General features: G+C 40.2%; 1 protein-coding gene across 2 annotated transcripts in view; it reads right to left on the reverse strand.

Annotated features, from left to right (window-relative positions):
• NFX1 (nuclear transcription factor, X-box binding 1) overlaps positions 1 to 16,161 on the reverse strand; it is a 77,989-nt gene that overhangs the window by 49,836 nt on the left and 11,992 nt on the right. For both annotated transcript variants that reach the window (XM_041762561.1, XM_041762560.1), the window contains exons 3-5: positions 10,828 to 10,986; positions 7,133 to 7,210; positions 3,650 to 3,755 (exon numbers count right to left, since the gene is read on the reverse strand). In XM_041762561.1, coding sequence (XP_041618495.1) covers positions 3,650 to 3,755; positions 7,133 to 7,210; positions 10,828 to 10,986 — 343 coding nt within the window. The remainder of the gene's footprint in view (positions 1 to 3,649; positions 3,756 to 7,132; positions 7,211 to 10,827; positions 10,987 to 16,161) is intronic.

The raw sequence follows: 16,161 nt of genomic DNA on the forward strand, positions 1-16,161 counted from the left end.
ATTCATGAGAGACACAGAGAGAGACAGAGACAGAGACACAGGCATGGACACTCTCCATGCGGGGAGCCTGATGCGGGACTCGATCCCATGATCACACCCTGGGCCAAAGGCAGGTGCTAAACCACTGAGCCACCCAGGGATCTCCTGAACAGAATGCTTCTTATAGAAGTGATGATATTAAGAAAAAATTATAAAATGAATTTACATATTCAAATAAATGTTATTCTCTTCAAAGCAGATACTCTGGTTAGTTACACACTAGTTTAGAAATGCTATACTTAAAAAACATTTTAGGAGTGCCTGGATGGCTCAGTTAGTTAAAGGTCTGACCCTTGATTTTGGCTCAGGTCGCAATCTCAGGGTCATCAAGCTGAGCCCCGAGCAAGGGTTTGGGCTGGGCGAGCAAGGCTTTGGGCTGGGCGGGGATTCTCTCTCTCCCTCTGCCCCACCTACCCTTGACATTCTCTCTCTCAAAACAAAACAAAACAAAACACCAAAATACACATTTCAGGAACTTCTTTGAAAACTTTTTTGGAGGCAGCATTCTGTGTGATGGCAAATCATAATCCTTTGGGAATTATAAACCAATTAGAGCCAAGTTTAATGAATTGAGTTGGTAAAAGAATTTGGTATAAAAAAACAGGTTTGGGGCAGCCCAGGTGGCTCACCGGTTTAGCGCCACCTTTAGCCCAGGGTGTGATCCTGGAGACCCGGGATCAAGTCCCACGTCAGGCTCCCTGCATGGAGCCTGCTTCTCCCTGTGTCTCTGCCGCTTTCTCATGAATAAATAAGTAAAATCTTTAAATAAATAAATAAATAAATAAATAAATAAATAAATAAATAAATAAAAATAAAAATAAAAACAAAAAACCAGGTTTGTCTATACAGTGCTCTGGCTGAATTTTTTAATATGAATCCTTTTTTTTTTTTAAATAAAGATTCCATTTATTTATTTATTCACGAGACACACACAGAAAGAGAGAGAGAGAGAGAGAGAGGCAGAGACACAGGCAGAGGGAGAAGCAGGCTTCATGCAGGGAGCCCGACGTGGGACTTGATCCCGGGTCTTCAGGATCACACCCTGGGCTGAAGGCGGCACTAAACCGCTGAGCCACCGGGGCTGCCCTTTAGTATGACTCCTAAACCAGCTCTGATTATTCTTAAATAAGCTTTAAACACTAAAAACAATCCACAGGTGCCTAGTCTTCTGGGGTGATCCATTTGACAGAACCCATATGAGACTTAAGTTTAAGCATGTTTCTTTAAAGATGAGTATTATCATTCAACAGTTTTATAGAGAGATATATATCTTTCTCAATATGTATCTCTTAAAGATTTTGTTTATTCATGAGAAACACAGAGAGAGGCAGAGACATAGGCAGAGGGAGAAGCAAGCTCCATGAAGGGAGCCCGATGTATGACTGAATCCCAGGACTCCAGGATCATGCCCTGAGCCGAAGGCAGACGCTTTAACCGCTGAGCCACCCAGGCACCCGTCAACAGTTATATTTTTTATGATATGCCTCAACCCTTTCAGGTAAAATTATTACATGTCCACACATTTAAATAAGTTTAAACTGGCAGATAAATCACTGACTGGGTATGGATGACTCCAGGTTACTTCAAGTATCCCTCAGACCTGGACTCAATGCTAGGGTTTTATAACCTTTAGAGCAGTGGTTCACAGCACTGGCTTCATATCAGAATCATATGGAAAGACCTACTCCTAGAGATTCTGATTCAACTTGTCCGAGATAGAGACTGGGCACTAGTGTTATAAACTACTTCTTAAATGAGGGGTGCCTGGTGGCTCAGTTAAGTGTCCAGTTCAGGTCATGATCTCAGAGTTGTGAGAGTCAGGGTCCACACTCAGAGGGCATTTGCTTGGGATTCTCTTCCTTCCTCTCCCTCTGCCTCTCTCTTTCTCTCAAATAAAAATAAATGAATCTTAAAAAAAAAAAAAAAATACACCTTAAATGATTCTAATGTGTAGTGAAGGTTGGGAATAACTGCTCTAGAGAATTTTATAATCTATGAGAACACCCTAAAATAGAGACACAAAAGGGCCAACTGTGGCCTCGGAGTCCTGATACATATAAATGAGAGAAACTCAAAGTGTTTTTTGGAAAGGAAGGGGATCTCAGGGAATGAGGTTCAGCAATTGCAAGGGGCCTGACAAGAGTAATAGGGCAGTTCCTGAGAGAAGGATTTCCAAATCCACCAAGGAGCAAGTTTTAGGGCATCCTTCCTCTTCAGACATGGTATTGACCACCTAATCTGCATCACTTTTGATATTCTGTAGTAGTCAAGACAGGGGACCATTTCTGCTAAAGACTCCAGAAAGATAGTTCATGCAAAGGGTTAATTTATTACTGAATTTACTTAAAATGCTGACTGAGGGAAGAACAGTTTAAACAGATGAGTCCTTGGGTTCTGAGGAAAGACCTATGGACGCAGTAAAAGAAGGGTGTGGCCTATTGCTTAGCAGGCAGCAGGCCAGGCTACATAGCTCAGGCTGATGGCAGTCTCTTACCATGGGCAATTCCTTAGCACCTCCCCCACATCCTGACCCACAAGGCCTCTGGCCCAACATTTACCCTTGCTCCATGCAGCAGAAGTACCAAGATCACACTCTGAAGTCTGTTTTACTTTTAGATTTGGGTAATAAAACAAGTTACCATTACTTGACCACTTACCAGACTCCATACCAAGCCTCTTAGATGCACTAATTAATTTAATATTCGTAGAACTCTGTAAATATCGATGCTCATATCATTATTTTACAGATGTAGAAAGTAAGGCTTAGAGAAGTTAAGTAACTTGTCCAAGGTTACACAACTGTTAAGTGCCTTCCTCCAGGAATTAAACATTTGTCTGAAGTCAAAGCTGTAGAAATTTGCCATCTGTAACTAATCAACCCTCAGTATTGGTGATTCCTCTTCTTATTTAGAAACTTACTGGATACATTGTAAAGCTGGCTACTTATTGCACAGAAGGGATTCATATCCTAAAAGCACTATACAACAGTATACAACAGGACCCTACATAACTGCCTCCTAATAGACAGAAGTCTGTCCTATATACTCTGTTGTACCTGGGTATCCCTAGGGGATATTTCTTCTTCTTCTTCTTCTTCTTTTTTTTTTTTTTTTTTTTAAAGATTTTATCTATTCACTCATGAGAGACAGAAAGAGGGAGAGACATAGGCAGAGGGAGAAGCAGGCTCCATCCAGGGAGCCCGATGCAGGAGTTGATCCCAGGACTCCAGGATCACACCTTGAGCCAAAGGCAGATGCTCAACCGCTGAGCCACTCAGGCGTCCTGATATTTCTTCTTACAAGCCAACAGTATAGTATAGTGGAAATCCCAGCTCCACCATGCCCTAGCACTATGACCTTTGGCAAGACACTTGGCTTTTCTGAGCCTTATCAGTAAAATGAGGATAAATAACAATACATCACTAGGCTATTGCAAGGATTCAATGAGTTAATCCTTGCAGAGTGCCTGACACAGTATAAGTGCTTAGTAAATGGTACCATACTGCTCTTCGCCCCATCCTGTTGCATGCTAACCACCAGACATATGTACTCAGAGCCATGAATGAAGTATGTCTACCAGCAATCCCCAGGGGTCTAGTGTTCCAACTTACAGGTTACAGGAATGTGGACAGTCCTGGCCAGGCTGTTTCTTTCTACAAACCTCACCACAACTATGTGGAATTTCATTTCTGCTCCATTCAGGATTCTTTACCTTGCCTAAAACATATCAGATCAGAAAGTTAATGGTATAAATTTCAACTGCATCCTAAACTTTAATGAAACAGTACAATACAGTGAGATAGCATGAAACTTCAGTGTGGTTTTCATTAGTTTGCAAACATATTATCTAACCCACATCCTTAAAAAAAAAAAAAAAAAGAGGACTGTAATGCTACTCATCAAAAGCTTCACCAAGTATGATAAATTCTAAATTCTGGATTACCTGGAAAAGAAAAGTCATTTTTATTTATGAAAATGCCACTTTGACTAATGGACACATTTAATCTAAAATTAAAAAAAAAAAACCCTACAAGGTAAGTCTTTTGAAGTGGGCTCTTGAAGATATGGGAATATCTGCTTAAGGATCAGAAAGAAGAAATAAGGGAAGAGAGCAACGGGGTGAGGAATGGGGGAGCAGTACAAGATGGAGAGGACATAAATCCTCTGTGCAGTAGGAACCTGCCAAATCTAAAGCTATGAAGTGGGCATAAAAGAACAATCTAGACTTTATTTATTCATGAGAGAGACAGAGAGACAGAGAGAGAGGCAGAGACATAGGCAGAGGGAGAAGCAGGCTCCATGAAGGGAGCCCGATGTGGGACTCGATCCCAGGACTCCAGGATCACACCCTGGGTCAAAGGCAGGTGCTAAACCACTGAGCCACCCAGGGATCCCCTCCCTGCAAAGCTTTAGTGAATATCTTCCATGAACTTAGCACAGAGGCAGGAAGCCTAAGATCCAGGCAGGGCACTCCTCCATGCCCTTGAGGAACTCATCTTCACCTGGGCAATTTACACCTTAAATGATAGCCTGTCCCCAGTGTTTGGCCTCTGCTTTTCTATCTTGTTTCTTTCAGAAATCTTATTCATGTTGAGAGATTCCTTTTACCTAAAGGCCTATGATTCCCAAATCTACATTTTCTTTCTTTTTCCTTTTCCCCCCAAATCTACATTTTCTGCATTGCCCCAAGTCCTCAGTTCCAGCCTTCCCTGTCCTTAATCTTCATAAAGAATCACAATGACACCCTCAGAAGCTTCCTACATCTGCCAAATGAAGTCCCTATGTCTAAGCCTGGCATCAAGAAGTCAGCCCTGGGGTGCCAGGGTAGCTCGAATGATAAAGCATTTGACTCCTGATTTCGGCTCAGGTCATGATCGAAAAAGAAAGAAAAAAAAGAAAAATCAAAAGTCAGCCCTGCCTTTCCAGTCATTTCCCATGTCTCTACCTTTACAAATCCTGTGTTTCATAACCAATGACTCTCCCTTCTTCTAAAAGATCCTGAACCTTTTTATGTTTAAACTTCTGCTTTAAAAACAAAACAAAACAAAAAAACAAAAACAAAAAACACTTCTGCTTATGCTATTCTCTTCAACAAATCTTTTCTCCTACCAAGATTTTACATAACTTTTTAAGCTCAGTTGAATTCTACCTCCTTTTTTAAGGATTCCCTAAATCATCTAGCCCAAAGTAATGATTCACCCCAAGGGTCTCCCACACAGTTCTTTGGACTTATAGATCAAGTTAAATGTATCTTAGCTCTTAGATTGTAAGCTCTAAGAAGTCAATAAACAGTCTCATTCCCGTTTCTTTATGCTATGTTAATAAGTTCTCAATAAAGTGATCACATTAATGGTCTCCAGAAAGTCATTAGGTAAAATAAGGCCATTATTTGCATTCCCACACCATTTCACCTTGCTCAGATCATCTTGACCCTTACCCCACTCTTCTACCTTTGTAGGGCCTCATATCTAATTTGTCAATGAAGGCTTTAACAAGATTTTTAATTCCACTGTGGGACTTTATATGTCTAAAAATCCTTTAGAGTAAGGTAATTAAGACTTGGAATTGGTCCTATTTGTTTAAGTTTTACATGGATTTCTTGCTTCTAGTTTCATGTTGCCTTTCCAAAAGTACATTCCAAAATATTCATTCCTTCAACAAATACTATTTTAGTATCTTTTAACGCTCAGATTTTGGCAATCTGACCAGCAGATTCCAAATAAAAGAGTGGCCAAAGTGGAAGAGGGTATAAGAAAGGGAGGCTTCCTTTGGAAGACAATGTTTGGGGTCTGATCTTTTTTTTTTTTTTTTTTAAAGATTTTATTTATTTATTCATGACACACACACACACACCGAGAGGCAGAGACACAGGCAGAAGGAGAAGCAGGCTCCATGCAGGGAGCCTGACGTGGGACTCGATCCCAGGTCTCCAGGATCACGCCCCAGGCTGAAGGCGTCACCAAACCACTGAGCCACCCAGGCTGCCTATTGGGGTCCTCATCCCATTGGGATGAGGCATCAGTGATGAAGATGTAAAGAAAAAATAGGAAAGAATTGTCTAGATAGTTGAGTTCACCAAGAGACTGAATCTAGAAGTTGAAGACTTGATGGTCAATGACCAATTCTTAGTGAAAGCTGCTAGTTAAGTAAAGGGAAAGAATAAATATGAGCAAATTAAAGCAGGCAAAAATTAATAGGAAGAGCTAGGCATTTCAAGAAAGGAATGATCAAAAGCTCCCAGGCTACTACACTGCCAAAAAAGGTTAAGAACTTATAAATCAGCCCTGGATTTAGTCAGGAAGGGGTCACTGATGACTTCTGAAAACAGATGCAGCAAGGTGATGAGGACGGAAGCAAAAATTCAGTGGTTCAAGGGAGACATATGGTTAAGAAGCAAACTTTGAAAAATCAACAATTAGATGAAGCTAGCCATTAGAAGACAGAGGAAAGAAAAAAATAACTAAAAAAGACATAATAAAATAAAAAAAATACTAAAAAGAAACATAATAAAAGGACTAGTGGCAAGAATGAGCATCTGGATTGCAGAAGTTTTTCCTAACACATAGGGATATTGAGCTGTTCAAAAACAAGAAGTATTCCAAAAGGGGGAGTATAGAGTTTGTAATGCTGGTTTACAGAAAATCTTTCTTTACTATAAAGACCCCAAGGATTGATCTCTTGGTTTGTTAAAATAAAGTACTTTTCCAATACAACTCTTTACACATACTGCTGAAATCCGGAATATTAAAGCTGTTACAGTTAACGGTAAGAAGGAGCCCAAGTCTATGCCTGCCTCCACCATCTGGTCAGATCTGGTCTAAAGCTAAGATTAAGAAGACCAGCACCACAGCTCAGAAGTAGCATGAGCTGGTGGGCATGATGAGAAGGTCCATGTCCAGGACAGCTGCCAAGAGCACAAGGTCTGTGACTCTGGCTGTGTGATGGACCACATTCAGATGATGTCTACTGACTCCTGGAACACTGAGGTCTTATTAGTAACTTCTAAAACATGCATGTTACATCACTTCTTCTGGGCTAGAAAATGAGTTACAATGCATGAAATGGAAGAGACTCAAGTGAAAGCAAAAACTCACCACAGAAACAAGTGTAAGTATTAGGAACGTGTGCAGAAACATTCTGACAGGCAGGGCATCTCCAACCACTCTGGCCATCTGTCAAGAAAAATGAGAGGAAACCAAAATTATTTCCTTACAAAAGTACACATAATTTTAAAAAATTAAATCGATAGGATATTAGATATTAAGGATATCAAGATTTTAAGAAATAAATTCACAAAAAAAAGAAATAAATTCACAATACTGAATGCTTTGCTTATTATATATTGCATTTAGACTTATAAGGATTTTAAATATAGTAATCAAACGGGTACCCATATTTTTTAATGTCAATTGAAATATAATTGACATATAACACTAAGTTTACAGTATACAACGCTTGACTTGATACATTTACATACTAGAATACGATTATCACCATCACATTAGCTAACACCTCCACCATCACATTAGCTTCCATCATTTCACATGATTATCATTTCATTATGTGGTTCTAATATTAAGATATACATTATCTAAATCTTGGCTTGAAAAATTTGAGTATATTCAGGAAAATCCCGATGTCTTTTTTTCTCTTTTTTCTTTTTTTTTAAAGACTTTATTGGGGCAGCCCTGGTGGTTCGGTGGTTTAGCACTGCCTTCAGCCCAGGGCGCAATCTTGGGGACCCGGGATCGAATCCCATGTGGGGCTCCCTGCATGGAATTTGCTTCTCCCTCTGCCTGTGCCTCTGCCTCTCTCTCTCTCTCTCTGTATCTCTCATGAATAAGTGGGTAAAATCTTAAAAAAAAAAAAAAAAAAAAGACTATTTTTAGGTAATCTCTATACCAGCATGAGGCTGGAACTCGTAACCACAAGATCAAGAGTTGCATGCTCTACCGACTAAGCCACCCAGGTGCCCAAGATGTCTTAAATTAAAAGTCACAGATCAGAAAACATGCTATTTTTTTAGAGAACATTTTTTATTTTATTTTTTTTTAAGATTTTATTTATTTATTCATAGAGACAGAGAAAGAGAGGCAGAGACACAGGCAGAGGGAGAAGCAGGCATCATACAGAGAGCCTGATGTGGGACTCGATCCAGGGTCTCCAGGATCACGCCCTGGGCTGCAGGCGGCGCGAAACCGCTGCGCCACCGGGGCTGCCCCATTTTTATTTTTTAATAAAAAATAATTTTTTTTACTTACTTAAAACCTTTAAAATCTTTAAGAAGATTTTATTTATTTATTCATGAGACACACAAAGAGAGAGAGACAGAGACATAGGCAGAGGGAGAGGTAGGCTCCTCATGTAGCCTGATGCAGGACTCAATCCTGGGACCCCAGGATCACACTCTGAGCTGAAGGCAGATGCTCAACCACTGAGACACCAAGGAGTCCCGAGAAGAAATTTTTTTTTTTTTTTTTTTATTTATGATAGTCACAGAGAAAGAGAGAGAGGCAGAGACATAGGCAGAGGGAGAAGCAGGCTCCATGCACCGGGAGCCCGATGTGGGATTCGATCCCAGGTCTCCAGGATCGCACCCTGGGCCAAAGGCAGGCGCCAAACTGCTGCGCCACCCAGCAGTTTAAAAGAAGAAATTTTTAAAGATTTAATTCATTTATTTAAGAGAGAGAGGTGCGCATTAGCAAAGGGGAGAGGCAGAGGGACAAGCAGACTCCCCACTGAGCACAGAGCCCAAGATGAGGCAGGATCCCAGGACCTTGAGATCATGACCCAAGTCAAAGTTAGATGCTTAACTGACTGAGCCACCCAGGTGCCCCAAAATCTGCTTTCTATAAATTTTCTTTTTTTTTTTTTTTTTTAAATTTTATTTATTTATGATAGGCACACAGTGAGAGAGAGAGAAGCAGAGACATAGGCAGAGGGAGAAGCAGGCTCCATGCACCGGGAGCCCGACGTGGGATTCGATCCCGGGTCTCCAGGATCGCGCCCCGGGCCAAAGGCAGGCGCTAAACCGCTGCGCCACCCAGGGATCCCCTGCTTTCTATAAATTTTCTAAAGCAAACTATAGAAATGTTTTCTGTAGTTGCTACTTAAATAAAAGCTACCATTTTCCAAAACTGCAGCTGATTTTGTTATACCCCAAATATATTTTAATATTATGTTAGCTGTTTTTTTTGTTTTGTTTTGTTTTGTTTTTGTTTTTTTAGATTTTATTTATTTATCCATGAGGGAGAGAGTGAGAGAGAAAGGCAGAGACACAGGCAGAGGGAGAAGCAAGCTCCATGCAGGGAGCCTGATGTGGGACTTGATCCCGGGTCTCTAGGATCACACCCTGGGCCAAAGGTGACACTAAACCACTGAGCCACACAGGCTGCCCATTAGCTGTTTTTAAAATTTCCTTCTCTTTAAAATTTCACCTTATTTTGGGACGCCTGGGTGGCTCAGCGGTTGAGCATCTGCCTTCAGCTCAGGGTGTGATCCTGGAGTACCAGGATTAAGTCCCACATAGAGCTCCCTGCGTGGAGCCTGCTTCTCCCTCTGCCTGGGTCTCTGCCTCTCTCTCTCTCTCTGTTTCTCAAGAATAAATAATAAAATATTTAAAAAATTAAAATATTTAAAAAAATTTTAAAAATAAAAAATATTAAAAATAAAAAATATTTAAAAATTAATTAAATAAAATAAAATTTCATCTTATTTTTATTTTTTTTAATTAAAATTTTTTTTAATTTTTTTTTTATTATTTATGATAGTCACATACAGAGAGAGAGAGAGAGGCAGAGACACAGGCAGAGGGAGAAGCAGGCTCCATGCACCGGGAGCCCGATGTGGGATTCGATCCCGGGTCTCCAGGATCGCGCCCTGGGCCAAAGGCAGGCGCTAAACCGCTGCGCCACCCAGGGATCCCCTCATCTTATTTTTATTTTTTATTTTTATTATTATTATTATTTTTTATTATTATTTTTTTATTTTTATTTTTTAAGTAAACTCTATGCCCAACATGGGACTTGAACTCATGCCCCTAAGATCAAGAGTTGCATGCTCTACCATGCAACTGGTAGACAGTTCCAGCTGTCCAGTTCCTGGACAGGTTCCAGCTAGGCACTCCTTAGCTCTTTATTTAAGATCTACAGTTTAAGGGACGCCTGGGTGACTCAGTGGTTGAGTGTCTGCCTCTGGCAAAGGGCTTGACCCCAGAGTTGTGGGATCGAGTTCCGCATCAGGCTCCTTGCATGGAGCCTGCTTCTCCCTCTGCCTGTGTCTCTGCCTCTCTTTTTCTGTCTGTCATGAATAAAAAAACAAAACAAAACACCAATTAAAAAGATCTACAGCTTAATACTAGTCATCTGAAATGTGTTCAAGGCAACACAGATAAAATATTCAAGAGAAATTAGTTATTTTTTTAAAGATTTTATTTGTTTATTCATAAGAGACAGAGACAGAGACATAGGCAGAGGACGAAGCGGGCTCCCCATGGGGAGCGTGATGCGGGATTCAATCCCAGGACCTCAGGATCATGACCCGAGCCAAAGGCAGACGCTCAATCACTGAGCCACCCAGGTGCCCCTAAATAATTTTTTTAAAGCTAAGTTTAAGGGGTGCCTCGATGGCTCAGTTGGTGGAGCATGTGACTTGATCTCAGGGATGTTAAGTTGGAGCTCCATGTTGAAATGTATTTACAAATAAAATCTTAAAAAAAAAAAAGCTAAATTTAAAATCTGAATCTATTAAATGAGTGAGAATAACTATGTTGAAGAGAGAAATGACTGACCTGCTTGAGATGCTGGAGACCTTGCCCATTTCTTTATGCAGTTCAAATGAAACACATGATAACAGCTCTGACAACTCCACACTGGTGCTGTGACGCGAACCAATTCACAGCACACCATGCACTCATATTTTTCTGTAGTCAGCTGTTCAATTAGAGAACCTGTTTAAAAAAACCCAATGAATTAATTCAAACGCAGAAAAACATTCCTTACTTTAGTCAACAAAGGATCAACAAGGCATCTAAGAGAAGAATCCAAACACAGAGGTTTTAAACATGTCTGATTCTGAGTAAGGTTGTTTGCTGTTCAGTGTTTGGGGCCAAGAAGGAACAGGAATATGCTGAGGAAGAACATTTAGGAAGTGCACATTCGGGGGGGGGGGGGGGGGGGGGGAGGCTCATACAATTGAGGAAACATTCCCAAGAAACTGCCCAGGAACCCACCAGAGTAGACAAATGCCCCTCATAACACAGCTTAAGCATCCTCAGCACCTGTAGCACCTTGCTCTGCCTCCTCTGAATCTAATCCAGATCCATGGATTCAGGCTAGGAAGGGGCTCATGAAACTGCAGTGGTCAATGGAAAGAAACCTAAGCACGGACAGGTTCCAAAAATCCAGGGTGGTAACATCTCTTCTAGTAGTTGCCGTGAAAGTCTTTAGTTGACCTATTCAACAAATATATTCTTGGTATTTACCACAATTCCATGGTAGGGTTATTAGACTGAAGGAGACACAGACCCTGGCTCCAGAAGCTTAGCATCTGGTGAGGGAGATCAGAATCCTCTCAGATGTATTCCTTAATATCTTTATCCATTTCCAGACTGTTCCTCAAACACAATCTCAGCAAAGCCTTTCTAGATCCCAAGTACAGTTAGGTGCTCTTAGAGAGGTGTGTGTGTGTGTGTGTGTGTGTGAGAGGGAGAGAGAGAGAGAGAGAGAGAGAGAGAGAGAGAGACAGAGACAGAGACAGAAACTGAGCCTCAAAGTGGTTCAATCACTTACCCAGGGTCACAAAGCTCACATTTTAATCATTTCATAATATTAGCTTTCCTAAGATTACTTTCTGATTGTCCAATTTAATGTCAAAAGAAATAGAGAACACAAGGACTACAAGGTCTGTGAGGCAGGGCCAGGGCCTTGTCTGCCTTGCTTACTGTTGTATTTCCAGCACCTGGCCTTTAGTAGATGCTCAGTAAATATTTATTAAATGAATGGATGAAGAAATAAATGAGTATCATCTAGTCTGTTCTATGAAGAAATAAATGAGTATCATCTAGTCTGTTCTATAACCTCTTTCCTTTGATTTTAGGCTTAAGTTTCTGGGATAGCACTTTTGCTCTGACAAAAGCCTGGAGTACTTGATAAAGGGAACTGTACTCGCTTCAGATAACAACACATCAAAAGAGTGAGATTTCAGGGTGCCTGGGTGGTTTAGTAGTTGAGCATCTGTCTTCAGCTCAGGTCGTGATCCTGGAGTCCTCTCAGGGAGCCTGCTTCTTCCTCTGCCTATGTCTCTGCCTCTCTCATGAATAAATAAATAAAATCTTAAAAAAAAAAAAGAGTGAGATTATGTTTGAGTCATCTACATACAAGAACCTGACTGGGGCAGAGGAATAGCTTGTGAGAATTACATTTGGGATAAATTTTGTAGAAAATGCCTATTGATTATTCCAAGACAGAATTAGAAGGACACAAAAAACAAGTGAAGCTTGGAACATACACGAGAACCCTACGATGGATTATTGTTTTGATTTTTACTCTAAAGGCTGTCTTTTTTATTTTATTGTTTCTCTTATTCATTAAGTTTATGGCTTGTTAATAAATAATTATTTTATAAGCAATGTTTCTAAATCTAGTCATGGTGGAATTGACTAAGATGCACACACATACAGCAATGTGGGAGCAACTGCCAACTTTGAATAACCCACAAAGCTCTAAGCCCTTTCCAAAGGTGATCTCTCACATCTCATGTTGAATCTGACAGTAAATGCCACTGGCTCTGCTTTCAAAATACATCCAGAATCCAATCCCTATGCTATTACTATGGCCCAAGTCACTACCCAAGTCACCTGGATTATTAAAATGTCCTCCTGGGCAGCCCACGTGGCTCAGCGGTTTAGCGCCGCCTTCGGCCCAGGGCCTGATCCTGGAGACCTGGGATCGAGTCCCATATTGGGCCCTCTGCATGGAGCCTGCTTCTCCCTCTGCCTGTGTCTCTGCCTCTCTCTCTCTCTCTGTGTATGTCTCTCATGAATAAATAAATAAAAATATTTTAAAAAAGTTTAAAATGGCCTCCTAACTAATCTTGCTACGTCTGCCCTTGCCCTATTTCAGCCTACCACCACAGCAGCCAGAGGGAACCTGCTAAAATGCCAATTAGATGCTGCCACTCATGCCTATAACTTGCCAATGGTTCCGACATCACATGTGTGGAAAAGCCAAAGCCCTTACAACAGCCTTCACCACTTTTTCATCCTTACCTGCTGGTCCTTTTTCCCTAGATCACTACTCTAAGAACACTCTGTCCTCCTTCCTAGTCCCAGACTGGCATGTAGATTTCTGTCTGAGGGTCTTTACAACTTATAACCCCTCTGCCTTGAATATTTTTCCTTAGACATTAGCATAGCTCAGTCCCCTACTGCCTTCAGGTATTTACTCAAAATGTAATCTTCTCAATGAAAAGACTGGTTTTGGTCATACTTTTAAAAATTGCAACCCACTCCTTGAACATTCCCTATCTCTTTCCATACTGTATTTTTCTCCACACCACTTGAATCTCATAGATCATTTATCTTATCCATACCGCTTTTATATATCCTATCTTACAGATCATGTATCTTACTTATTTCATCTCACTTCCTGACTCTATACATAGAATGTACACTCCTTGATGGCTGAAGTTTTTACCTACAGTGCTGCCTGGGACATAGTGGGCACTCAATAATATTTGTATGAATGAATGAAAAGAAATAAAAATACAGCAAAAGGTTCCAGAAAGACCTTGAAAGAGAAACAGTATAACCCTTTCACCATCAACACTTCAGTTTTATCAAAACATGTGTAACATATGTAAAAGATGGTACTGTCCTGGAATAGCTCTGTGCTGGTAAACTATTACATTCCACGTCCAAGACTTGTCTGCTGGGTGCCAGCCCTGGCCTGACCACTGGCTCTTCTTGAATCCTAAACCCTCCCCCACTAGGGTTTCCCTATAATTTCTCAATCATGACTGTGTCTACTCTATACTTATACTTTGAAAGCATGTCAGTAAAAAGGATGATGCACCCATTGAAATAATCAGAAGAGACCTGACTGGTTAACTGACTACCAACTTTTCAGATGCACCAATAAATAACTGTTTAAAAAAAAAAACCCAAAAGCCTATAACATTCCTGATTTGAAAAATCTAAGAGTACACTGTGATTAAAAGATAGCCATTTAAAAAAATAGACATACACTAAAAATATATGGGGGTAAAATAGTCTGATATCTGGAATTTATTTTAAAATATATCAGCAGAGGGTGATAAAATATATGAGCCTGGGTGGCTCAGCAGTTAAGTGTGTCTGCCTTCGGCTCAGGGCGTGATCCTGGAGTACTGGGATCAAGTCCCACATCAGGCTTCCTGCATGGAGCCTGCTTCTCCCTCTGCCTATGTCTCTGCTTCTCTCTTTCTGTGTCTCTCATGAATAAATAAAATCTTTAAAATATATATGTATATATATAAAATCAGCAAAAATAAAAATAGAGAAAACAAATGGGATATTGTTTAAATATTAATGCATACCTATTTTATGGCATCTTATAATATTAATTTAGAATAAAGCGCAAAGATTTCTGAGTAAAAAAAATCACATAATAAGCAAAAAAAGATGAACATTATATGATTTCAACAATGTAAAACTGAGCATTGAAAAATTCTGTAAGAAAATAGAACAAAAGATTGAAGCTGATTATATCTAGATGGAGAGACTAAAGGTTAGTTACCTACTAAAGTGACTTTTCTAAGGTACCTCATTAAATGTGTTTTTAAAAAGCTAACACATGGGTTCTGTGCTCAGTGGAGAGTCTGCTTGAGATTCTCTCTCTTCCTCCCTCTCCTGCTTGTGCGCTCTCATTCTCTCAAAAGCAAAAAAATAAATCTTAAAAAAGTTAATACACCATAAACATGGTCAATATGTTCAAGATGGTTTTGCTGAGTCTGAAGTATATATCAGATACCACATTTATCTATGTGAGCCTGAAGCTTGTGGCAGAGCTTAGGGACTGAAGATAAAAGTTTAGGACTCAGCACAGCACAGAGGTAGTGGTTGGAAGATATGGAAACAGTTGTAATCTCCCAAAGAGACCTCATCAAGTAAGAAGAACAGAGAGCTAAGATAAAGCCCTAGTAAACACGAACATTTGAGGAGGTAGAGGAAGAGAAACTTGAAGGACACAAGCAAGAACAGCCAAGGAGAACAAGGAGGACCAGAAATGTGTAATATCAAATAAGTAACATTTCAACAAAGACCTCTTTGCATCAAACTCAAAGGGAAGCCCAGGATAATAAGGACTGAAATATATCAGTCTGCTGGGTGTGGCAATAGGAAGGCATTAATGACCTACCAGTAGCTCTCTGAGTCAAGTGGTGATGGCAGAGGAATGAAGTGAATCAAAATAGGGAAAAGGAAACAGAGTGGTGATTCTTGATTAGACTGGAATGGAAGGAAAGGAAACAATACTTCCCCATGTGACAGGGGAAGTTTTTCTTTTGGAGCATATGACAGACTTGGGAAGACAGCTTCAGGCTAAGAACTTGGAATAGCAAATGTGAAAAGGCTGTCAGAAGGAAACAGGAGATTTCAGAATGAATAAAAGGAAAGGAGGATAGGCACAGATGTCTCTGGGTTCACATAAAGAGAGCAAAAAGCTGAGAATATTATGCCTGATGATCTCCCCTTTCTCTGGGAAGTAGGAGGCCCACTGAGTTTGAGGGAGATGAATGCCAAGAAGGTCTGAATAAGACTGGAAAAGATTTGGAGTAATCTTAGATGAAAATGGGAAGGGCAGTTGACCATATTAGGAAAAATGGGCAGTACTGAAAGTCAACTAAAACTGGAGAGTCACTAATTGAAAATATTTACTGAGAACCTACTGTGTGCCAGGCATTGTTTAAACACTAAGGATGATATACAGTGAACAAAACAAAAATCTTCTGCCCTTAGGAAGTTATTGTCTAATAGGGGAAGGTAAACAATAAACAAAGAAAAATTATTGAAATTATATGAAAAAAATGAGTAGCATCATCAAATAGTGGTAAGTGCTATAGAAAAAAATAAACCAGTAAAGCATAA

The sequence above is a fragment of the Vulpes lagopus genome, chromosome 7 (genome assembly GCF_018345385.1).
Source record: "Vulpes lagopus strain Blue_001 chromosome 7, ASM1834538v1, whole genome shotgun sequence".
Classification (NCBI taxonomy): Eukaryota; Metazoa; Chordata; class Mammalia; order Carnivora; family Canidae; genus Vulpes; species Vulpes lagopus.